The 25432-nt window shown below is 44.7% G+C and overlaps 1 protein-coding gene across 3 annotated transcripts; it reads left to right on the top strand.

Annotated features, from left to right (window-relative positions):
• Nucleotides 1-17144: 17144 nt before the first annotated feature.
• On the top strand, nucleotides 17145-25138 carry srsf7a (serine and arginine rich splicing factor 7a). 3 transcript variants are annotated; one of them, XR_011105710.1, is made up of 9 exons: nucleotides 17145-17312; nucleotides 20265-20492; nucleotides 20890-21081; nucleotides 21168-21266; nucleotides 21599-21640; nucleotides 21753-21797; nucleotides 22367-22471; nucleotides 23287-23761; nucleotides 24464-25138. XR_011105710.1 is itself a non-coding variant. In XM_068745797.1 (8 exons), exons 2-8 carry the CDS (start codon nucleotides 20275-20277, stop codon nucleotides 24513-24515), a joined length of 753 nt encoding a protein of 250 aa, XP_068601898.1. In that variant the 5' UTR covers nucleotides 17145-17312; nucleotides 20265-20274; the 3' UTR covers nucleotides 24516-25138. The 3 variants fall into 3 exon arrangements, 2 of the variants coding, with proteins under 2 accessions (XP_068601898.1, XP_068601899.1); XM_068745797.1 differs by lacking the exon at nucleotides 23287-23761; XM_068745798.1 differs by lacking the exons at nucleotides 23287-23761; nucleotides 24464-25138 and adding an exon at nucleotides 22692-22835.
• The last annotated feature ends 294 nt before the right edge of the window (nucleotides 25139-25432 follow it).

Genomic DNA, 25432 nt, shown 5'->3' with positions numbered 1-25432 from the left:
AGCGCACTAAATTCCTGCAGCCAGTGACGGGCCAAGAGGGGCGTGTCTGTCGTGACCTCCGCCGAACCCCGGTTAACAACCACTGGTCTAGATATTAAAGCAGTAAGCATAAAAATGACCTACCTCCTTTTGAAAATCTTGCTCGTTGTCCTTATACATGACAGTAGATTTTTGCCGACTATAGATATTACAAAACAAATGTCCACCGTTAGGCGCCAGACCAATGTAATTATAAAAAGAAAAATCTAATCCAAAAATGTTACTCATCCTTGTCGCTTGTGCTTGTATATTATTAAATACAAACACTACAGGACACCTTGGTGTAATTTTTAATGAGAAGGACTTATATAATTTCTAAGATTTTGATGTCTTGATTAGACAATAAAGATCAAAGCTTTTAGCACACTGTAGTGCTTTTAGATCAAAGATCAAAGCTTTTAGCACACTGTAGTGCTTTTAGATCAAAGCCGTTATCATTTACCCATTCATGCTAACATTCACACTGTGTAGGTACTCTACTCTAGTAGGTAACTAGATTTCTCAGGTGTTGCCCACGGTGAGAGGCGGCGGGCTGGTGTGGGCTTGCTTATACTTCCACAACTCAGCCGCCATGTGTTTGTTTACCCCGGTGAACGAGAGGGTCTCTTCCCTGCGCCTTCTGGTCAGGGACAAGTGTCTTACTGGCCTACGTGCCAAACAGCAGTGCAGAGTACCCGGACTTCTTAGAGTCTTTGGGAGGGGTACTGGATAGTGTTCCGACCAATGTTCCCTCTAATTATGTGTCTGAGCAAACACACAAACTCCCTGAGCAGACCCTCGGACAAATTTGAGCAACATCATAACAAAACATTTTATGTTGAACGCACTTTATATTTGAAAGAAAATCTCAAAATGCACAATAGTATAAAAAAACATAAAAACAAGAGATAAAATCAACAAATAAAACCGAGATAGTTAACAAGCAAAGGAGGTACAATTTCTTTTTGTATACGGAGGAGGAAGGGTGTTAACTGTGGATGATGAGGAGTATATATATTTTTCTTTATATATGATAGTATTTTATAGTTTATTAATATGAGTATTTATGTTGAATATTTTGCTATAAACTGATTAATAGTTACAAAGTGGTAAGAATTATTTTCTTCCTACTCCTTTTTCAAACTATGTGCTGCGTTTTATGTCTTTTGTTATTTTGTCAGTATTTCTTTCTTTTGTATGTACAAATATTTACATATTTTTATACATGTTAGACAATAAATTTAATTCATTCATTCATTCATAAATGTGTTCACTGTGGTCTGGAGAGAGTCCTGGAACTCCTCGTCTGCTAAATACAGTATAACCTCATTTGTCCTGTGTCCCTCTCACGTCTCCACGGTTGGACACGTTGTCCAGGTTGACGTCCTCGTCTCCTGCAGCTTTGACTTTATGCATCAGCTGCTCCAAACACTTCAGGAGCATTTCTGGATGCTATTTTAATACGCTTCATTAAACTAAGTTCTCTTTCTCATTCTGCTCTGGATGCTGGAGATGCAGCACAAACAGTTGAGATGTTCCAGCTCCTAGATTTTAGTGCTGCAGAACCACGTCTGAGAAGGTTCTGATTGACCCACGTTTGAGTTCTAGCCTCATTATGGACTTGAATTCAACACATTCACGAGTAACGACCTCCAGAACGTGGGTTCTGCAGAACAGCTTCACTTTAACGACCTCCAGAATGTGGGTTCTGCAGAACAGCCTCACTTTAATGACCTCCAGAACGTGGGTTCTGCAGAACAGCCTCACACAGTAATGACCTCCAGAACGTGGGTTTTGCAGAACAGCCTCACTTTAATGACCTCCAGAACGTGGGTTCTGCAGAACAGCCTCACTTTAATGACCTCCAGAATGTGGGTTCTGCAGAACAGCCTCACACTTTAATGACCTCCAGAATGTGGGTTCTGCAGAACTTCGGGATGATCCGCGGCCTCGAATATGACGTCGTCCAGAATAACCAAATGAGTCTGTTCTTCCGGAAACAATCCTTCATCTTCAAATGAGTCGGGGATGCCTTGAATGAATTTAATATCTTTATTCAGTTTCTGCAGCTCTGCATACATTGGCTGGAAAGACGTATATATCCACACCACATTGACAGGAAGTTTATCAAAAACATGATGACTATGCTGTAAAACATTTTTTACAAAGAATGATTTTCCACAGCCGCTAGGGCCCGCCACCAGACAGGAGAACGGGCACTGAAGTCGGGGGTCGAAATCCACCTGTTCGCCTTCGGGGAATTGTGACATGGTTAATATCCGAAAGGTAAAGTCTTGCCGTCCGGCAACAATCGTCTTTTGTCATACACGACACGAAATCTTTTCACAAATGCAGAGTCTCTCAAAAAAAATCCCCCTTTATCACGTTTTATACCGGTTTGAGGCGTTTCTATGACAGAATAAACCGATCCTCTCAAATACTCGTTTACAAGAAGTTTCAAACTGTCGAAATTAACGGTCCGGCGTGCATCCTGCGTCTGCGTGATTCCTTTTGCGCGCAAGACCACTTTGAGTTTTTCCTTTGTCTGATATCCGTAACATTTTGGTCCGGCAGAAACAAATTCTTGAATGGTGTCGCCCCCCAATTCGTCCGTCAAATCACCCAGGTAATTACCGTATTTTAAAGGCACCTGTCCCTCGCGCACTACGTAAATGACGCTGTCTGTATCCACGTACAAAACTCTGTCTTGCAATTCTTCCATGTAACCGTAGAGTTTTAGACGCGCGTAGGCGGTCGTAAAAGCGGCGATGAATACATTATCGGTTTTGTTTGGCGGAGCCACACACTTTCTTTTGCTGTAAGTCCATTGAATCAGAGCGATTTTTTCAGTGAGTATTCGAAAGTAGTGAATTTCGTACGTCCCTGAAAAGAGATATTTAAAAAACTCCCCCGGCTCTGAAATGAACACTGTCTGACGCAAATTACTTTTTTGGGCAAATTTACCCCAGAAGCTGTTGAGACACAGTTTGGCCACCTGTCGCTTGGCCTGGTTTGGTTTGATGTTGGCTGCGTCTAACAAAATCCCCTGATTTTGATGATAGTCCGAGATGTATTTTCGTCGGCTCTCCTCATCGACGACGTCGGCAGGATATCCCGAAGCCTCCTGTTTGCCTTTCAGAAAAGTATGCATGTAACCGACAAATATGCTACTGCTACTTTGTTCAAAATGCCAGACTTCTATGATTTTAGCTAGTTTGTACCCCATCTGCAGAGCTTTGTTGAATTCTACCGTCACCCAAACACCCGTCAGAGCTCTGGCTCCGTCGTCATGCACGCATGCGTCATCCTGATTATTCATCTCGGCGCAGGTGCGGTTGAATCTCTCCACGGTAGATGCCTTCAAATCACTAGCTACAGTAAAATGCACGACCTTGTTTTTTTTCATGAGAGCTTTAAAGCTATGATTCAAAAATTCTTTGCCCGCATCAGTTTGTAACTTTTTAGGAGACTGACTCTCTCTGAAAACCGATTCAAACGCCCCGACCACCTCACCGGCAGATTTTGATTTCAATACTCGTGCATAGGCCTTTTTTGAAAAGACGTCTATGACCGTCAACAGATATTTGAATCCGTCGTTATATTCAGCCAACGCTTGCATATCGCAAAGATCAGCTTGAAATTGGTTCAACGGTCTAAAAACTAATACTTTATTTCTAGGAAAATGGACCCTTCCTGGTTTATGTAAAGTGTATGTGTCCTGCTCGGTTAAAAACTCTTCTACATCCGCTTTCTTGACACGTTGACTCGCCTCATCTCGCACACCGCGGAGCAATCTCTCCACCCCGCCAAAACTCCCAGGATGAGATGGTGAATAGTATATATTTTTCAGGAGCCGTTTCTCCATCGAAGGTAATTTTTATTAATCCACACCCCACGTCTTTACACCAGTCTCCTCCGGGTCGAATGATAAAAAACAAGTTTGATCCTCATTTTTTATTTACTCTGAGTAGCAAGAAGAAAACAACCCTACACATGAGTAAGATATAATGTTTTATTAAAAAAAACATCACACAAGAAAAGAACTATACTTGATTACAAAGACTCTAAATGCTGAGTATAGAACATTAGGGTGTTTAATAAAAAAAACATCATGCATATATATATTTTATAAGAAAAAACAAGAAAGATCTAGAACTATACGTTGATTACATTTCATTTACAATGACTCTAAATGTTGAATATAGAACATTTGGGTCAACGTTTTCGTACAGAGCATAATGCAGTCTCTCCACTTCTTGTAAAATATCCATCACCATTTTTTGAATTTTTACACGATGAACGATGACATTGACAAACATAGCATAAACCGTTAGCACGTGAGCCGGTGTGATTTCAGCGTCACCCCATTTCTGTATAACTTCTCGAAAGATATCAGACACTCGATGCTCGTTTAATCCCAGCAATTGCTCTTGCATCTCTTTCCAGGAAGGCTTCGTCTCCACAGAGTAGACGATTTGAAAATATTTCTCCAACGCTCGAATCTTGACATTTTCACTCTCGTGGCCGCCAGTCAGTCTGGTTCTTACAAGTTCATCCAAAAGTTCTATCAGGCGATTCATGACAAAGACGTTATGGATAAATCCTGTCAGACGTGTCACACAGTTCCCCATGATGATGATCAGATGTGTTTCCAAAATTTAGAAACTTTCTGAATATGGGCAGTCTTCACCTTGTTATAGGAAGTCTCGTAAATAGAGTCGATGGTTTCCGAGAGGTTGTCGGCTTCAGATATTTCGACCAGTAGAATCTTTACCACGGTTTCTACGCATTTGTCGTCTATCTTTATTCCACACAGACGGAGGAGCAGTTGGATGGCTTGAAGAGAACGGAGTGAGTAAACAGTCTTGAGCAAGGTCAGCGACTCGGCTTGGATGTAACCATCCGGTGGATCAAGACAAGGATGTTGGTTCTGGCTCGGATGGTTGATTTTGCACCCGTTGCAGTTCTCTTCTTGATAACCATCGATAATTAGATTCAACACGTGAAGGATACCAGTTTTTATAGTGTCGAACACAACGGGGGTCAGCCATACGTCGACTTGCTCCATCTTCATCGCATACGCCTGGTAGATGGCCTTGCGTCTTGCTCTGCCCGTAAGCGGCAATTCTGCCACCACATACGGACGGTCTTCTACAGATACAAGATCCTCCAACGCCGGTGTTCCTGTCCCGCTGAAATAGATTGGAGTGTCTTCGTAAACCAGACCGTCTGGACCATCGGCAAAGAACTCGTCCGAAGGCTTATGGATATATCCCACAATCCTGGCACGCTTAGTCGTTGGTGCCGTCGGGGCAGAGTTCTTCTCAGCCTGCATGATGAAATATATATTCCGAGTGTGTTTGGGCAGATGCTCTCTTGCGTCTTCCGATAGCCGTGTATGGAAGTCGGGTTGAATCAGAAAAATACAGAAAGTCAGAAGGTGGGCGGGGAGAAGGGGGATGTACTCGCAGAGCTGGTAGGCGTGGTTTAGAAAGTAAGGCTCCGTTTAACTTCCAAAGTTTCTTTCCATTCACGACAACGTAGAAAGAGGTTGGAGATTTCTTGGCTTTTTTCCCTCGTTGCCTGCAACCAGGAAGACGGGTATGGATAGCAGCTTCAGGAAGACCCCGCAATCCGAGAAGAAGGATTCGAGCGTGAAGGTCTCTTGATCTTCTTTTTTCTGAAAACTCACACGCATGAACCATTGACCGCTAGCCGTGTGCTTAGATATCCAAATAGCATTGTACAGGGTAGCTACTGTGTTGGAGGACAGCTTTGCACGCTTGGAGCTGGAAGCCATACGCGATGATCCACCTACGTCGACTCCTTCTCCGTCTTCTTCCCCTTCTCCTTCTCCTTCTCCTTCTCCTTCTCCTTCTCCTTCTCCATCTCCTCCTTCTTCACCCGCTCGCTGATCCAGATACTCTTGGGTCAAAGCCCTCAGCATTCCCCAGTCCGTGGAAGTCAGCGAGCTCAAACCGCTGAGACCGATGTTATCCGTTGAATTATCCGTCTGGTAGAGCATCAGTTCTCCGGTCTCGTACCGAAAGATGTACCCCCATCCTCCAGCGACGCCGTGAGGGCCCAGAGACCATTCTCCTTTTAAATCATGAGGCGGCTCTCTCTGGGTTCGACGCAGGAATCTCATAGTCTTCCGCGGGGCTTCCAACGCGTTGCTCGGCTGCTGACATACGGTCACTGGGGTCTCGCAAATAGGCACAACCGGAAACGACATCCTCAAAATCTTGTTGCCTTCTGAGTCAGGATCCGCTCGGCTTTATACTTTTTTACCCACGCTTACTCCTCCCCTTAAAAATCGCTTACTCCTCCCATCCATTAATTTTTTTTTATAGTACTATTATTTTATACGATGTTAATTAATTATTAATTAATTATTATTTATTAATTAATATTTAATTAATATTTTATACGAGGCCAAAGGTCATTATTAATTTATTAATTTTTTTATATAAAATGTTTTATTAATTATTAATTTTCATATTGGGTCAAAGGTCAAATATTAGGTCAAAGGTCAAAGCCGTAAATCTTTTTTGACTAAAGGATGTACTCATCTTCTCTCTTATGATGCTCCATGAATTTCTAATTGAGACACACATCCAAAGTCCAAAGTCACTTAGGATTACAACTGGATTTTTCAATGACGGGTGACGTGAGATTCTATTTTTAAAAGTGAAAGGAAAGTTGACTGAAAGTTCTTTCTTAAAACCTTAAATTCCGCAACAGTGGGAGGATTAGCAGTCTGTTTACGGAATACCGACATAATTGCGATCCTGCACCGAGAGGAGAATCCGAAGGTCGAAGTCCTGGAGCGGACCAGACCTGCGTCCGTCTGACGGGACGTCGGAGGCTAGTTGCTAGCAGGGAGCTAACAGGGTAGAGCTGAGTGTAAGGAGCGAGTGGATCGGAGATTTGGAGGCCACCCCAGGCTCAGGCCTCGTAATCACTTGCTCCTTGCTCTTAGCATCTGACTCGAACAGTGCAGCCAGCTTCCATTAGGCCTAGGTTCCAAGCAGCCCTCAAAATGCCACCAAAGAAGAATGAAGAAATCGAGGCTATAAAAAAGGCCCTTGATTTAATCTCTGGAGAGTTGGCTACTTTCTCCAAGCAGCAGAAACCGATTATGAATTTGATGAGTGACATAAAAGATCTGAAAAAACAAAATGAGGATTAAGATAAGAAGATCGCAAGTCTAGAATGTCCTGTAACAGATCTGGAGCAGAACATGCGCATGAATGACATTATTATCAGCGGTCTGGAGATTAGGCCCCGGTCCTATGCCAGGGCGGTAACAGCAAAGACCGGGAATCTGTGGAACAACAGATTACTTTTTTTTTAGCAGCAAAGGAATATCCATATCCAATACATTGAGACATGTTATCCTCTCCATCGCAAAAACCAAAGTGGCACATCCGCCATAACAATTAGTTTTTTGAACAGAAAATACAAAAATGTATTACTAAGACAAGGGAAGATGCTCAAGGGATCTGACGTTTAAAAAATGCAGACATTGCCTGAAGGTCACACTTCCTAAGGAAGCAGAAGAAAATCCAGTCAGATAACGTGAACATCAAACTGTTCAGAAAGTTAAACGGGTCGCCAATGGAGGCCAAAGTGCTGACCATAAGACATATGGAGGAGCTGGACAAGTACCAGTGACTCCAGAACAGGGGCTTTGTCTACCACTGGGACTGACGTGAACTATTATGACTATGGATTCTTGTAACGAGCTTGACTATTTGAATTTGACAATAGCTGGATGATGATGATGATGAATATATTTATTAGATAGAATGTTAGAGTACAAGTACAGTCACACAGTAGCATGTATTACAGTACAAGTACAGTCACACAGTAGCATGTATTACAGTACAAGTACAGTCAAACAGTAGCATGTATTACAGTACAAATAACGTCAAACATCCTGTCTAAGAGGAGCATTTCAAAAAAGCCCTTGCGGGCTTGTTTCCGTTGAAAGTCCTTCGTACATAAATCATCCACAAAAAACAATACAAATAACAATACAAATAAAAATAAATCCAATATTAAATTACGCAATTGATGCAACGTAACATTAGAAAGACAAAAATAAAATGTTATTACACCGCCAGTGCAAACTAACAATTAATCTAAAATAAATTACACCACTGATGCGAGATGACAATAAATAACTTACATAAATTACAATAAATTACTAAAGCAATTAATACGTGCAACATAGGTGGACAAAAAAAAAGGAGGGGGGGTTTGACCCGGAGAGAGTCGTGATGACTATCTCCGTTTCTGTCCCCCTGAAAGGTGTATTTTTAGGGCCGTTTTGAAGGAGGCCAAAGAGGTGCATGTTTTGAGGGCGGGAGTCAATCCGTTCCACCCTTGGGTGGCCGTATTGTAGAAAGATGATTTACCCATGTTAGTCCTATAGGAGGGGGTAATCAGGTTGTTGTTTGAGCTCCCTCTAGTGTTGTGGCTGTGGGTGTCACTAAATCTGTGGAGGTGTTCCGTCAGGTATGCAGGGATTGAGGGGACTGAGGGCAGAGCTGCATTGACTATTTTAAATGCCAATCCCATTTTGAGTTGTTTAACCCTGTCTTCTACCCTGAGCCATTTTAGGCTAGCAAAATGTCCAGGAAGAAGGTGGGTCATGGGCCCCAGATTGAGGAGTAGCCGAATCAGTTTATTTTGGGAGGTTTGGAGCCTGGTTTTCAGGGACATTTTGATGTTTGAATACCAGGAGGTGCTAGCATAGTCAAAGAGGGGCTGAACGAGGGCTGCAGCAAGCGTCCGGAGAGCACTTTTGTTGACAAAAGCAGACATTCTGCCCAAAAATCTTGTTCTCTGATTGACTTTTTTGATCACCTTAGTTGCCATACTATCGCCAGACAGGTATTTGTCAAGAACACAGCCCAAATAGGTAATCTCTTCTTTGCTGGAGATGACTGTATTATCGACTGTGACCTTGAAATCATTAACATTTATCTCACGCAGAGAGTGTTTAGACCCAAAAAGAATCGATTCGGTTTTACCAAGATGTAGTGACAGTTTGTTATCGGTAAGCCAAGTACGGATTCTGGTGAGCTCAGAGCTGAGAGCCTCCTCAACCTGCACTTTGTCCTCTCCCGAAATCAGGAGTGCTGAGTCATCAGCAAACAGGAACAATTTGCAGTTACAGGCAGCATTCATGTCGTTAATGTATAGGAGGAACAGTAACGGCCCCAGAATGCTGCCTTGAGGAACCCCGCAGCTTACCGGGAGGGACGAGGACAAGGTTCCGTTTATGTCTACCATTTGTTCTCGTCCCTCAAGGTACGATTTCATCCAGTTTGTTGATGTGCTATCAAAACCAATCGCCCCTAGTTTATTCAATAGGATTGAATGGTTGACCGTGTCAAAGGCCTTCTGGAGGTCCAGCATGACCATGCCGCAATACTTGCCCGAGTCTACTTCACGCTTAATGTAGTCGGTCAGATATATGAGGCACGTGTCAGTGGAGTGGGATGTTCTGAAGCCTGATTGGAATTCAAAGAGCAGGCTATGCTCGGCGAGGTAGCGGTTGATTTGCTCCTGGATTATTCTCTCCATAACCTTTGAGATGGAACAAAGGATGGAAACAGGGCGGTAGTTGCCAGGTTCTAATTTGTTTCCTTTTTTATACAGAGGGATAACCCGCGCCGTCTTGAATTCCTGTGGGACGTGGCACTGATTGATGGATAAATTTATCAGATGGGTTACCACGGGGGCGATAGAGACAGCTGCGTCTCTGAGGAACCGGGTGGGTATGTTGTCAAGGCCTGTGGCCTTGTTAGGTTGAAGGGCAATTAGTTGTTTTAGCACATCAACGGTATTTACAGGTGTGAAAGAGAAAGTGTCCTTTTTAGCACCTAGCTTCTCATAGTGAGTTTGGATGTGGTCAGAACCGTACAGACCTGAATGCGGGGGTAGTTTGCTGACCAACAGGGTGGCAATAGTGGTGAAAAAGCTGTTAAAACAATTTGCTACCACCAACCTGTCGGTCTGGAGCGAACCACTTGAGTTAATGCAGATATTACTGGTTTTTGTTTGGAGTCTGTTGCTGCAGCCTAATTGTTTTAGGGCCTCCCACAGTTTTTGTGGGTTGCTTTTGTTTGCCTCAATGTTCTCATTTAAGAAATTCTTTTTGGCATTTTTTATCATTTTGTTAACCTCATTGCGTAGTTTTCTGCTTTTTTCAAGTAGTTCCTCGTTGTTGGTTTTTCTGTACTCAGAGTAACATTTGTTTCTGAGCTTGATGGCATTCAATATTTCCCCCTTCATCCAAGGTTCTGTACGGGCTCTGACCCGAACAGCAGTTATGGGTGCTATCTTATCGATTACGGACAGAAATGCAGATTTAAAGGAAGACCAGGTCCCCTCGACAGAGGCGGAGTTTAAAGTTTCAGACCAATCAGTTTCCTCCAGCGCTGTTGTTAGAGCTTCTGGGGAGTAATGCTTCATGGTTCTGCAGTTTATTGTGGTATGGCAATGGGCTGCAGGTCTATGAATTTTTCGAGTGCAGAAGATCATGTTGTGATCACTTAGACTGCACTCGATGACACCACTGTTTTTGATTCTAGATTTGTCCGATGTCAGGATTAGGTCTATGATGGTTCTAGAAGTGGTGCTTACCCTTGTAAATTGCTGGATCAGCTGGGTAAAGTTATGCAGATTACAGAAGCTGCTGAAGGATTTGAAAGTCGGGGTGTCTTTCCGAAGGACATTGGTGTTACAATCTCCTATCAGAATGACCTCCGAGCTCCCCAAGCCGATCACATGCTTCTCCAATAAATCATAGAATGAATTTTGGTCTGGGGGTCTGTATACTGCGCCAATGACCAGAGGTTTAGCTCTGGGATAAATGATTTTTACCCAGACAGACTCTGTGTCTGTTCCTAGTTCTGGTAGAACGGTGAAGTTGAGGTCTGATCTAACGTAGATGCAGACCCCGCCCCCATGACGGTCCCTGTCCTTCCTGATAACAGTGTATCCCTTAATCTCAATCTCAGTGTCTTTACAAGAAGCATCCAGTTTGGTTTCCGAAAAGGAGAGAATTCCAACCTTACCGTTGCCAAACATCGATGTTAACTCGGACATCTTGGATTTGCATGTCAAGCTGTTCACGTTGAGATGAATAATGTGAAGACCTCTCCCCGAGAAAATGTTATTCATATCTTCCGTGGAGTAGAAGCCTTTGTCATTCACTGTCTCTGGGGGGACGCTGGGGGGAGGAGGGGGTATCGATGGGGGGATATTGTCCGCCGGTGAATGGGGTAGGGTGGGGCCGTTGGGCAGGAGGGGGGCGCTGGGGTGGCGGTATCGATCGTAAACAAAGGGAGTGGCCGACCGATACCTGGGGGGGGAGTGCAGCTGGGGGGTGGGAGTGCAGCTGGTGCTCTCAGGCGTTGCTTCGCGGCGAAAAACTCCGGGGGAATAATCCGCATTTCCGAGGCCTCTGCTCGATGTGACCCTGTCTGTGTTACCAGGGCGGCGGGGGAAGCCCCTTCCGTCACCGTGACGTATCTGCGCCGGGGGAATTCCGTGACGCGCCGTCGCGCGGTGGCTGCGTCCCTCGGCGCGAAGTGCCGGAAGTGAAAACAGGGAGAACGCTTGCGCCGCTCCGTCTCCGTCTTGCTGCTGGGGGGGTTCGGTGGTGGGCGATGTGGCGTTTGGCTGGGTTGACCTCGGGAGGTTTGTCGCGAAGTCCTCGGGGCGCGGCCTCCACGTGTCGCTGCTCCAGATGTTGTGAGCGGCGACGAAGGGCGAGTCGAACGGCGTCTCCGTGAACGTAGAATTCGCGTCTCCGGGTCCCGGGTTTGGGTGTATATTTCCGGACAGAAGTAGACTCATACAGATGATTTTCCTTACTGTCCTGCCGTCCAGGTGGTGCACGTTTCTCCTCCTGGATTGAAACCGCTTCAGATCGCCCAGAGTTTTAAAATGCGCTGAAGAAGCGGCGCACGGAAACGATCCATTTCTTTCCGATATCCTCGGTAAAAGTACTTCCTGGGACTCGATGAAAATTAATCCCTGTAAGGTTACCGCATAGATCAGCACAAAATAGTTCATTATTTTTAGGATGGATTTCAGAAGAAGATGTTGATTCCTCCTGTAGAGCAGTGAACGAGGTGGAATGCGGGAGCTCGCCGGGAGCTCAGCAGCGGTGCGACCGCTCTCACCGACCATCTCGACGCTCCAGGGGACTTAACTCAAAGGATTGCTGATCATCTTCTTCTTCTGTCGTATGTCCTTAGACCTTCAGCTCTGTAGCAGCAAGCCAGTCCAGTGTGCCATTGTCCAAATCAATTAAGCCCTGATCACCATTTGGCCGGCGGTATATGGGGCAGCTGGTCAGCACGTGGTCCACAGTCTCTAATGGATCCATCCCCACATTCACAGTGGGCACTGTCTGCAAGACCCCACTTCTGCATTGTTGCACCAAAGCATCCAACTCCTGTCCGCAGCCGGTTGAGGGTATTCCACTCCTTGCGGGGCAGGTCCTGGCCAGGAACATCTGTTGGATCCTCCATGTAGCGGTGGAGCCTGGATGGTGCTGCCACCTTCCACTGGTTCCTCCATCTGGCCTTCACCCAGGATTCCTTAGATCTGTCAGCTGGTGTCGTACGAAGCAGTTCCTGGGCCTGTGTGGCAAAAGGGCGACAGGACTTGAGGTGGGTATGATGTGGTGTCTCCATGACAACCTTGTGGAGGAGGTGGGATTCGCTCAGATGTGCCTTCCGAGCGAGAGCTAGTATGGATGCCTCTCGCCTGATCTCTGCTGGGGCGATTCCAGCAAGGACTGGCAGTTGGTTGGTTGGAGTGGCACGTAGGCATCCGGAGACATGAAAAACATGCTGATCATGAAAAACTTGAACTAAGAACATTTCAATACACTGACCATAATATGCTGGACTTGGAGCACGACATAGACCCGGATAATCATTTCTTCTCCAACATTGATCATTGCTGTTATTACACGGAGGAGCAGTACAACCAGACCATTAAAGCAGACAGCGGACTATCAATAATCAATTTCAATAGCAGAAGTCTGTATGCAAACTTTAATAGTATCAAAGAATATTTGAGTCAATTTAAAAAAACATTTAAAATAATTACAATATCAGAAACTGTCATGATTCTGTTCTCCCTGATGCTTTTTTCTCTGTCTGAGCAGGAGCAGGAGTGGCAGCCCTGCACAGCTGATTCCAATCGTGGGCCCTTGCTCCACGCCCTGCCAGATCGTCAGCGTCTCCCAGAGCTCCTTACTCCACGTGCTCATCGTCTCCCTGGCTCCACGTCACTGCATGTTCTCGTGTCGTCTCCTTGGCAGTCCTGCAGAGCCTCCCCGCCGATGTCCTCCCAGCTCGTCTCAGAACTCCGGCTGGATTCCTGCGAGCCGCTGACTTCATCGAGTCTTCCCCTTGATTTCATTGCTGCCTTGTGGGCCATTAAACCAGCTAAAGCCTGCGTCCTGTGTCATGCCTGTTTAGAGCGTCCAGTTCGGCCCAGCCCCCCGTGACAGAAACATGGATCAATGAAGATAAAGGAACGGATTTCGAATTGGATGGATATGAATTTAACTGTGCAAACAGGAAGAACAAGGGTGGAGGAGGAGTGGCTGTGTATGTGGATAAAACTTGATTTATAAAGTAGTAGAACATATGACAACTCATTGTCCCAACCGCTTAATCTGTTATCGGGTCGCGGGCCAGGCTGGAGCGGTAAATTGACCAGCGGACAATGGGCGAGAGGCAGGGGACACCCTGGACAAGCCCCCAGTTCATCGCAGGGCAACGCAGAGACAGACAACCAGCCACACACTCACACTCACGGGCAATTTAGTGTCACCAATCAGCCTAGGCTGCATGTTTCTGGTGGTGGGAGGAAGCCGGAGAACCCGGAGAGAACACACGCAGACACGGGGAGAACCCGGAAACAGAATGGCCACAAGTCGGGGACGAACCCACGACCATCTCGCTGTGAGGAAACAGTGCTTACCACTGCGCCACTGAGCCGCCCATATGACAACTGTGATTGATAATTTATTAGAATGTATAACTATTGAAATATGTGAAGCCAAAAACGTAATGCAAGCGGCATCAAAGGCCTCGCGGGCCATCAAAATCCCCCTCCCCCTCCAAGCACTCACCAATCAGATTAGATACATTTGGACTTACTCTCACTAGAGCCCTGCAACGCCCCCACCAATGTCTGGCTCTGAACACTGGCGGGTTCTAGTTTCCCGATGACTTTGGGAACTGGGTTCCATCTTTAGGATGGATTGTAACCACAGGACAATTACGTGCAATATGCCCAACTTCGTTGCATCTAAAACAAATTGGTCTTCCATCTGCAGCTTTTGAGGGTTGAAAATTACGTACTCTTGGGGGAGGTGCACTACTTGGGATCAAGGCCTTCATGACCAATTCCAACTGCATCTGCTGTGCCTTTAACAAAGACACCAGCTCACCAAACTCAGAAGAACGAGACACAGCACTTTCGCAGGAGACAGACATTTCATTTAAGACTGAAGTGTTATCGCATTTGGATTTGGGGGACTGATTTTCCTGTTGTGCCATCCACCTCATGGCTTCGCCTCTAACATCTCGTATAGTCCAGTGGGGGTTAGAATTCACTAAATTTCTCAGTTTCATTCTGAGTGCCTGGTCTCCCACCCCGTCGGGGTGGCTGTGGCTCGGTTGGTAGAGTGGGTTGTCCAGTGATCAGAAGGTCGGTGGTTCGAATCCCAGCTCTGACTGTCCGCATGTCGAAGCGTCCTCGGGCAAGACACTGAACCCCAAATTGCTCCCAGTGGGTCTGGCCGCACCCTGCATGGCAGCAGTCGCCCACTGGTGTGTGAATGTGTGTGTGAGTGCGAGGCCTAATAGAAAAGCGCTTTCCCACCGCAGAGCGGTGGGAAAGCGCTATGTAAGTGCAGCCCATTGACCGTCACAAAACTGGTCATGTAAATCTTTAATTGCAACGTGCACATCAGTTTCTGAAACCTGATCCAGTAAGTCCATTAAAGGATGTGAATAATCAAGGAAAGACTCTCCCTCTAGCTGTTTACGGTTTTAAAATTTACGTTGTAATGTAGTACGGGAGTGCATGCAACCATACACTGCCTTAAGAACATGAAAAATGAATTCAACATTCTCTCTTTGAACAGCTGGCAAGAACTTTATCTCCGTACGGGCAGCGCCCTCTAGGTAATCAAAAACCATTTTTTGCACGTTCTTTTTCAGTGCGTCCTCTCGTTTGAACAAAGTCTCTCACTTTCTCGATCCACTCGTCCAGTGTTAGCTCCACCTTACTCGAGAACAGAGGCATTCTTCTGTCCTGCTGCACGTAAATAACAGTCTGTGTGTCTCACATTTCGTGCATCTCCACCCGTTGCTCCAGACGAGGGGGAGGGCATTTCTGAATGTGTGGCTGCTTGTGCAGTTCTTAACGCGACCAGTTCACTCCCCAAGTCCTTGATTCGCTGAGACATGGCCTGTCTGTCCGGCTCCTCCCGAGCCACTCCGCTGTCACTTCCTGGATCCATGCCAATGTCAAAGCGCGACAAGGAATCACTGCGCCGCTGCCGCTCCTGCTGTCTTACCCAACTAACGTAGCAACCAAAAAAGTCACTTCTCCCTGTTTCGCTTTGCCAGACAACGCCAAATGTTACGGGGAGCACATAGTGACGAGCACCATAAAGAAGGGATGCAATATATATTTATTAAAGAATGACAGAGGGAAAATCACTCTTTCACCTTATCACTTATGGTCTGCAAGTCCCCAGTTCAACCCGAATAGCACAGCACTACAAGGCGGAAAAACCCTGCAATGTTTACACCCCAATTCACTGCAAACTAAAAGCAACACACCACAAACCCATGCACTAATAAAACCACACATAAAAATAGGATCAGGTATGGTGGGTATTGGAGTGTCAACGGGATAATAAGGGAGGGAAGTGACATAAAGAAACAAGAAAAGAATGAAACATAAAGATAGAAATAAAAATAGGTAAGAGAGTTAGTCCGCTCGTACAAGTTTACGCAATAAACAAAATGCAGATGTACGACACGGAGCGGACTAACTCAAAACAAAACTCAAACTAAACTTAATACGAAAGACAGCAGGCAGCGGTGACACAAACACTGAAATAAGCAAACAAATACAACAGTACCATTTGTTAAAACACATTTAATAAGATACGTCTAAAACTTTTTGTCCACCTACGTTGTACATATTAAGTGCCTTTGTAATTTATTGTTATTTTGCATCCGTGGTGTCATTTAATTTTATTTTATTGTTATTTTGCATCAATTTAATATTAGTTTTATTGGTATTGTTAAATGTCGATGATTTATGTACAAAGAACTTTCAACGGAAACAAGACCGCAAGGGCTTTTTAGAAATGCTCCACTTAGACAGGATGTTTGACTGTACTTGTACTGTAATACATGCTTCTGTATGACTGTACTTGTACTGTAATACATGCTACTGTGTGACTGTACTTGTACTCCAACATTCTATCTAATAAATATATTCATCATCATCATCATCATCAAGCAAAACACATTTAAAACCTAAACCCTAATACGAAAAATCAACATATTAAAATAGTCACCAGATTAGCTCATCAGATCAGACGCTTCTGAACCATGCACGTGGGCCAAGCAAACACTTCACCCGACAGGAAACTGGCCCCAGGAGAGGGCGACACCTTGTGGTGGCCTCCGCCACATTCACCCTGTGGTGCTCCCTCTCGGATTTACATTTGGATGTGTTAAGAACTCATTTATTCATATTCAGCCTCTTCCCTGCCAGGTTTACCTCATCCTGAGTGCCGCTCAGTTCAGTTATTGCTGTTGAAGAATGATATAGGTTATAGTGACGTCATCATCATACATCACCTGACTACCATTATACAATTTATAATAGTGTATCTTTGATCAATGGCCATTTGAATGCATCAAAAGCAACTTTGTATCAAACATTCGAATACGTCGTGATTTTGCTACGGTCATAAATCCACTGGGAGTCGAGTGCGCCGGTCCGGAAGTGACGTTTCCGTTTGCTGGCGGTAACCCGGTCGGCTAGCCTTGTAGGAGGACGTAAAGCACTCGTCAATGTCCATTCGCGTGGCTGTTTAGCGGTTTCGTCCTCGAGAAACGGTCTTTTATTTGTTTATTGTCTTCAGGCTCCTGTTGGGGACGGTTCGTTTTCGTATCTGCCTGGAACTGAATCAGAAATAGTCGGAGCGACGGAAGAAGGTAATGGCAGCTAACGCGTGCGGTCGCCATTGTTTATGAGCAGGCGGGGAGCAAGGCCTGGTGCGTGGAGCGTGTTTTACATCGTTTCTTTGTGAATGGGCTCTTTGGCTAGAATTATAGCATTTGATATCTTATACGGTAACATTCCATTTATCTCATTGACATTTAAAGGAGGTTTACTTTGCTGTAAAAGGTACGACTTCAAAGTATAATGGACCTCTGGTCGCCCTAAACGAATTCCCCTTTTAACAAATAATCAACAACCGCGATTCCGTTATCTAATATCGATTATTCCGAGAGCTTTACACCGCTCCTCTCGGGACAGTTCGATAATGCAAGCTGATTTAAATAGCTGACATGATGTGATTTATTTTGGAGAGAATAGATTGCGTTTGGCGCGCACACAGCCTGTTATTCCGTTGCGCCGGTTTCCGGTTCTTATTTCTAGTTAGAGCTCATTTGATGATATTTAGTGATCAGTGATATCTGTTTGTCCGTTTGCACAAAAAGCACTGAAATTATTATAAAACTTGGTGGGAATATTGGCCATTAAATTCAGTATTGAATCCTGATACAGTGAATAATTTGGGAATCCTTTTCTTGAGTAATGCAAGATGAGGATTTGTTTTTAGTATTTTGATGATTACACAAAAAATATTAATCTGCACGAAATGAGATGATGATGATGAATATATTAGATAGAACGTTATGAGTACAAGTACAGTCAAACAGTAGCATGTATTACAGTACAAGTACAGTCAAACAGTAGCATGTATTACAGTACAAGTACAGTCAAACAGTAGCATGTATTACAGTACAAGTACAGTCAAACAGTAGCATGTATTACAGTACAAGTACAGTCAAACAGTAGCATGTATTACAGTACAAGTACAGTCAAACAGTAGCATGTATTACAGTACAAGTACAGTCACACAGTAGCATGTATTACAGTACAAGTACAGTCACACAGTAGCATGTATTACAGTACAAGTACAGTAAACAGTAGCATGTATTACAGTACAAGTACAGTCAAACATCCTGTCTAAGAGGAGCATTTCTAAAGAGCCCTTGCGGTCTTGTTTCCGTTGAAAGTCCTTCGTACATAAATCATCGACATTTAACAATACAAATAAACCAATAAAATAAAATAAAAATAAATTACTCCGCAGATGTAAAATAACGATAAATTAAGAAGACACATAATATATGCAACGTAGGTGGGCAAAAAGGGGGGGGGGGGGGGGTTGATCCGGAGAGAGTCGTGATGACTATCTCCATTTCTGTCCCCCTAAAAGGTGTATTTTTAGGGCCGTTTTGAAGGAGCCAAAGAGGTGCATGTTTTGAGGGCAGGAGTCAAACAGTTCCACCCTTAGGGGGCAGTATTGTAAAAAGATGATTTACCCATGTTAGTCCTGTAGGAGGGGGTAATCAGGTTGTTGTTTGAGCTCCCTCTAGCAGGTGCGTTTACATGGACACATTTAACCCGGTTAAAATCCTGATCGGAATAAAAATGCTTCATGGACACACCTTAACCGGAATAGTCTAACCCAATCCAGCCTGATCCGGTCACAATTCTATCCCGATGGAGAGGGGTGGTTTATACCGATTTGTAACCCGGTCAGGGCGCATGAAAACACTTATTCCGGCGTATCGGTACAAGCCGTCCTCACTGCGCATGTCTGTGACGTCAGCTACACGCGCTGCTGCTATTGCCGGAAGCTAGTTGAAGCAGAGCGAGCGAAAAGCACGGCGGGCGGAAGACAACTGGTCAATATCTGAGGCAAACATGTTGCCGGAGACATTAAAGGAGGAAACTAAAAGCACAAACGGGGAAAACGAGCGAAATAACGCTGACGTTTCAGGCAGGAAAGCGCGGAGCGATGATTTGTTTACAGCGGAAGTTGCTACGCTACGCTTCTTCTTCTACCATTTCCGGTGCTTTTGGTCAAACTGCGCATGTGAGAATATTCTGTTCCGATCAAAAGTGTGATGCATGAACACGCAAATCCTAATCGGATCGGATTTTTAGGGTCCATGAACACGGCGCATCGGATCACAATTTTACTCTGAACTCTGATCGGAATAAAGACATTTTGTCCGTGTAAACGCACCTAGTGTTGTGGCTGTGGGTGTCACTAAATCTGTGGAGGTGTTCCGTCAGGTATGCAGGGATTGAGGGGACTGAGGGCAGAGCTGCATTGACTATTTTAAATGCCAATCCCATTTTGAGTTGTTTAACCCTGTCTTCTACCCTGAGCCATTTTAGGCTAGCAAAATGTCCAGGAAGAAGGTGGGTCATGGGCCCCAGATTGAGGAGTAGCCGAATCGGTTTGTTTTGGGAGGTTTGGAGCCTGGTTTTCAGGGACATTTTGATGTTGTAATACCAGGAGGTGCTAGCATAGTCAAAGAGGGGCTGAACGAGGCTCCAGCAAGCGTCCGGAGAGCACTTCTGTTGACAAAAGGAGACATTCTGCCCAAAAATCTTGTTCTTTGATTGACTTTTGTGAACATTGTCCTAGAGAGTCGTTGTAGTATCCAATAAAGCTTTTTCACGTGAATGTCATGAGAATCCAAATGTAAAACAAAAATGCTTTAACAGATTTGCATGAACTTTAGATCTTGGATAGATATTGCACATGAAAACAGGTGTTCACATTTTGGGATAAATGAGACCAGTGGAATAAGAGAGGCTGGTTGTTTTATTCCTCCCAGTAATGGATGCTCCGAGTTGTTATTTACACTGTGAAAAAGTCTTACATGTGAATAGAAATATCCCCAGAACAGAATTCAAACCTTGTCTGGGGTCTCAAAACACAATTTTATGAGTATATGTTCTGACGGTGAGGTATATCTGGCAATATAGACATTCTGTGCTATCTGTGGATGTAGCAAAGTGAAGAGGTCACTGACATTATCCAGATCTACTAACGCATACTCCCCCCCTCCCAACAGGCAAGGGGAGATGTCACACCATTCCCGTAGTTCTTCTCGGGCCACTGACTGTAAGGTGTACGTGGGTGACTTAGGCAATGGCGCTGCCAAGGGCGAGCTGGAGAGATCGTTCAGTTATTACGGACCTCTGAGAACCGTCTGGGTGGCCAGGAACCCCCCTGGGTTTGCCTTCGTGGAGTTTGAGGATCCCAGAGATGCAGAAGATGCTGTGAAGGGAATGGATGGAAAGTAAGTTGTAACATATCTCATGTGATTATTATTTTTTTGACTTCTTGAAGGGCATATAGGAAGCAAAGTTGTTACCAACAACAAGTTAGTACTGCCGTTCAAAAGTCCTATCTCTATTTAGCCCTCATGTCTAGTGCTTGCAATCTTAGGTTTTTGTATTGCCTTCTAACTGACAAAATAATCTCAAATTGAAAAGTCCAAGACAAAATCTTTTCTGTTTTATGACTTCATTTCTCATTGGTCATTTTGTTACCTTTTAGCACCTAATTATGGTTAAGCATACATAATAACTATTGAACTTTGTGCTGTCTTGTATTTTTTTAATTGCCTTTGCCGTGTTCATAAATTATGCTGGATACGAGACATTTTTCTCCTTCTCTTGCTAACTTTCCTTCAGGGTTCTCTGTGGTTCCCGTGTTCGCGTGGAGCTGTCGACAGGCCTTTCCAGGAAGGGACGTGGGCGCCCAAGTCGCCGCCAGTTTGACCCCAATGATCGGTGTTACCAGTGTGGGGACCGGGGCCACTACGCCTACGACTGCTACCGTTTCAGCAAGAGAGGAGGAGGAGGAGGAGGAGGTCGTCGCAGCAGGTGAATGAATTCAGTCGATTATGCTTTGTGGTCTTGATAATACCTAGTAGATATCAAATTTACCAAGCTTTGTTTTTCCATTCCAGGTCCCGATCGCGGTCCCACTCCAGGTCCAGGTCTCGTGGACGCCGCTATCGCTCTCATTCACGCTCGCGTTCACATTCTCGCAGTCGGAGCCACAGCCGGTATGCCAGCGCCGAAAGAGACGCACCAAATGGGAACCAGAAATTCTTGTTCTTGTGTTTTATTTCAAATGTGACTGCAGCAATTTGTTCTGAAGTCTTTAATTAGCGTAAGAAACACCCAGAGGGCGACCCAACTGAAAGCACAAAATGTCTCGATTTGGCAATTTGCCATCCAGTCGGAGATTATCTGCACCTGACATCGAATTCATATTTAGATACTGTAATTCTGCACACTAACAAAATATTCTAACTTGTTTCTAAGTGTGTATTGAGTTTTTTTATGTACAGCTGTCCGACACAGACTTGTTTATATGCTCTTTGTACTTTCCCAGGAGCCGTCGCCGATCTCCCTCCTATTCCAGACGCAGGAGCAGGTAAGCACACTGGTGGATTGGTGAGATTCACCTTCCTTGAGAAACAAACAAGCATTCAACACTCGAGCTGTTGTAGTTGTGATTAAACCCGGTTTGCTTCCTGTAACGATAGGTCTGGCTCCCAAGCCCGTTCCAAGTCAAGGACTCCGGTTAGAAGGTGAGTTGAGTCCAGATTCCAGGCTGTGTCTGAACCGGTCTGTTGCAGCCATCTCTGTTCTGGTGACACGATTGTAGCGTGAGAGAAAAAAAATATATTTAAAAAAAATTCCTCTTGGTAGAGCTTGTTTTAGAGCTTATTTCCTTATGGCATCGGTAACGCTTAAAAAAGCCACAAACTGGTTTCATCCATGTATTTTTTTTGTTCACCTTAAATCCCGTCTTCAATAGTAAAACCAGAATACCTTATTGATCCCAGTGGGCCCGAGGACAGGTTTGCGCTTACATGGGAGTGAACTCACACGAATATCATTTCAGCATGTCCTGATGTGCCGTGGCTCCCTGTCGAACCGCTACACACTCTGAGCTTAGAAGCAACGGCTGATGCTGCTCCGTGTTTCGGATCATCAGAAAAGTTCTTAATGAACACAGCATGCATGTCATCCTGTGCATGGTGCCGTCATATATCAATACAGTGATAACTGCCATTCCACTAATATATACAGTTTACAATCGCATTACGTGATTGTATGTCGAGTGTAACTTTATTTTGAAACTCCTTTTCTGCAGTCGCTCAAGATCCCGATCCCGATCTCGGTCTGGCTCTGCAGCCAGGCGACGGTCCGCCTCTCGGTCCCGCTCAAGATCCAAGTCAGCCAACCACAAAAGGAACAGGTAAACGCTCCCTCTGGATGTTTCTCGTTCAAACTGTGTCCAAAGGAAATGCGGAGCTCTTAGTCCTGCCCGGTATCAGTTTAGGAAAAGGGCTTTCTTGATGTATCTAACGCATTTGTCTGCAGGATGAATTTCCTATAAAGTCAGGATAGACAAGAGTTTAGATTTCTCACAGCTGGTTTACATTCTTAGCAAGGGTCAGCCATTTTATTTTTGTTAGCCAGAGCTAGGTTCTCCATCGTAGGCTGGGAATGCCCGGGAGCATCGTGCTGCAACGTGACGGCGAGATGGACCGCCAACAAGACCCATCGCCTCCTCGACACAGAGATCTACGTCTGCCTCCGCCGTCGGCCAGTAGTGGAGTCGGGGTGGGGGGGGGGGGGGGGGGTGGACAATTTCAGATTTTCTGTCTGCTGTAGGGATGTATAAGTAGATGAAAGATCAGACCTCTTTCTTGTGCTCTTTTTTTTCTAAATCTTTGTAGCTCTGCACTGCCAGTGTTTTAAGAAGAGAGCACATGGAAGATTCTCTCTGCCCAGCAAGCCGCACCCAGTTTCCTCTGTACTCTTGCTTTTCTTAGATCTCAGATGTAACTCCATTCTGCTAACAGAGCAAGAGAGAAATTCCTATTTATTGAATTGACAAGTGTTAAGGAAATGTAGTCCAGGTAACATTGTAAATGTTTTTTTCAGATTTGAATTTGGCTAGATTTAAAGGAAACTATAGTTGAGATCAGACAAAACGGCAGCATTGCTGTGACTTTCGTTCCGCATCTTGCAGCACAGTTTTGTTTATTTTTCATATTTTCTTTAAAGCGTGTGGTGGGAGCTGAGTGCTGCACTGACACCACAGCTGATCCCAGGCCCACGGTCTGCCAGCTGGCGGTGTGCACGTCCTGCGGGAGGGTGACTAAGCGCTGACGTGAGATCAGCCTTCGCCTGCATCTGGTGTTAGACAGCGAGAAAGAGGTCGACCGACCGACCGAACCCTCCCCGCAGCCGTCTGTTCAACCGACGCACACGCTCAGACGAGATCAGCCCACGCACACATAGAGTTGTTCTCCTAGAGCCGGCCTTCAGACGTACCGGAGGGCTGACCCGCACTTAATCCATTATCTACCTGCCAGAGTTCTTCGGCCTCTGACTTAGCTTCTGAAAGTGAGAGAGAGCTGACGAGAGATCAGTCTTCAAGAGCCTCCAGCGCAGTGTCTCTCCAAGTTGTAGTCATCCGTCCTTCAGTCCGTTCATCCTTCGCACTCTGTACTTGTTGTTTCTGCTACTGTCTCCAAAGGTAACAAAAAATCAACCCCCCTGACAAGCTCATGTTCTTGGTGAAAAGAAAATGTTCAGGCTTGATGTAGTCTGGAAAGCTGGCGATCACGAAGCTAAATTTTAGCCTTTATTTTAGCATGCATGCTCAGTGTACAAATGTGTTTGCATGTGAGTGCATGGATGGTGGAGTGGAAGGAGAGGATGGTAATGAGCTGATAAATCTAAGGAGGCTTCGTCAGATGCACGTAGGATTATTACCATGTGCGCTGCTTTAATGTAATTTCAGTCAAATGCTGTAAAAGAGATTGTTTTAGTTTATCCACTGGTCTGTTCAGAGCGTTTGTGCTGCCCCCCAGCACCACCCCCCTCTTTGTGTATCTAAATTTATTCTCATTCTGTTGTAGGTAAAAAATAAATAGAAACTACCCAGGATTCTGTCATTCATTTGATATAGTTTTTAGCTTATGCTGGGGGTGTCCATTTATCCTTTGACCCAGGAGTAATTTCTCAGAAATACAAAGATCATTGTCTTAAAATTATATATTAAAGAAAATCTGGCTTGAGATAAAACCAATGAGGGATTTAAACAAATCTGTCCAGTCCAGTCCAATCTCTTAGAAATAGACATTGAATTTACATTTTTGATTTATGAGGGATGACTTTTCTGATCGTTTTTCGTCCTCCCCTGTGGCAAGCTAACGTTGATTGTTTTCTGTTTCAGTCGTTCCCGTTCGGCAAGTCCAAACCGAAGCCCTACGCCGGCAGATGACTGAAGAAGACTATTAATCCCTTGTTCCACTTCTTTAACAGACAGATCCCCGACCTTTTCTGCCTTTGCAGCCCGACAATGTGTTGTTTTTTTCTGTAGCTGTCTGTCTAGTCAAAGTCTTTAAAGGAGAATTTCCTCTGCAGTCTGTGTGTGCAGCCTCAGATATAGTTCGTGTAGCAGACAATTTCCATTGTATGCCGATTGTTTTAAGTGCTGCTGCACACATAGCAAGTGTTGCACGTAACACAGTTGACTTTATGAGTGGGGCAGTGGAAGATGGCGTATTTCACGCATTGGTTAAGGATGTATTGAAAAATAACATTTATACCCAAACCTCAACGATGTATTCTCCCATTTCTTTTTTGGTTTGAATGTTTCATATATCCACTCATTGTGACATTAGTCTCTTGCTTGCATGCTTTTGAATGAGGTTACATTCTTACTGTTTATTGTTGTGCTGCATTTCCCTTTTTACAATCCTGATCAGCATCACTGATTTGATTTCCAATTTGCCCCTGTGACCTCTGATTTTAAATTACATACATACAGTGCATCAATTAGATTTGGGTAAGGGCTGGTTCAGCAGTTCTGTTCTGTTTCGTTTTTGAATAAACCTCAAAATACTTCCCCCTTTGTGTCCCAATCACTGTAAATGAAAATTCGTTGTGTGTGTGTGTACTGGTGTTTCTCGTGTACAATGACAGATTGGGATTAGACTTAGGCTTTAGTGCTGCGCTACTGCGTTATGATTGTTAATGAGCGTTTAGATATGACGTAATGTTGGGTTTATGTATGCAAGTATTTCAGTGTACTTCTCAAAAGGGAAACGATGACAAATGTCTTCGTGAGCATTAGATGTGCTGAAGTTGAATTTGCCCCTTGCTCCCTATTGGTTGCCGCCGGAGATCATCAGAGATTGAC

The sequence above is a fragment of the Brachionichthys hirsutus genome, chromosome 11, assembly GCF_040956055.1.
Source record: "Brachionichthys hirsutus isolate HB-005 chromosome 11, CSIRO-AGI_Bhir_v1, whole genome shotgun sequence".
NCBI lineage: Eukaryota > Metazoa > Chordata > Actinopteri > Lophiiformes > Brachionichthyidae > Brachionichthys > Brachionichthys hirsutus.
Note: the sequence above shows the minus strand (reverse complement) of the source record. Positions and strands in the feature narration are given on the sequence as shown.

Bases quoted from the DNA above. Each gene is read 5' to 3' on its own strand.
- srsf7a (XM_068745797.1), top strand. From the start codon at position 20,275: ATGTCACACCATTCCCGTAGTTCTTCTCGGGCCACTGACTGTAAGGTG. The intron at 21,082-21,167 runs GTGAATGAATTC...TTTCCATTCCAG, and splicing joins GGAGGAGGTCGTCGCAGCAG to GTCCCGATCGCGGTCCCACT. The intron at 21,641-21,752 runs GTAAGCACACTG...CTGTAACGATAG, and splicing joins TATTCCAGACGCAGGAGCAG to GTCTGGCTCCCAAGCCCGTT.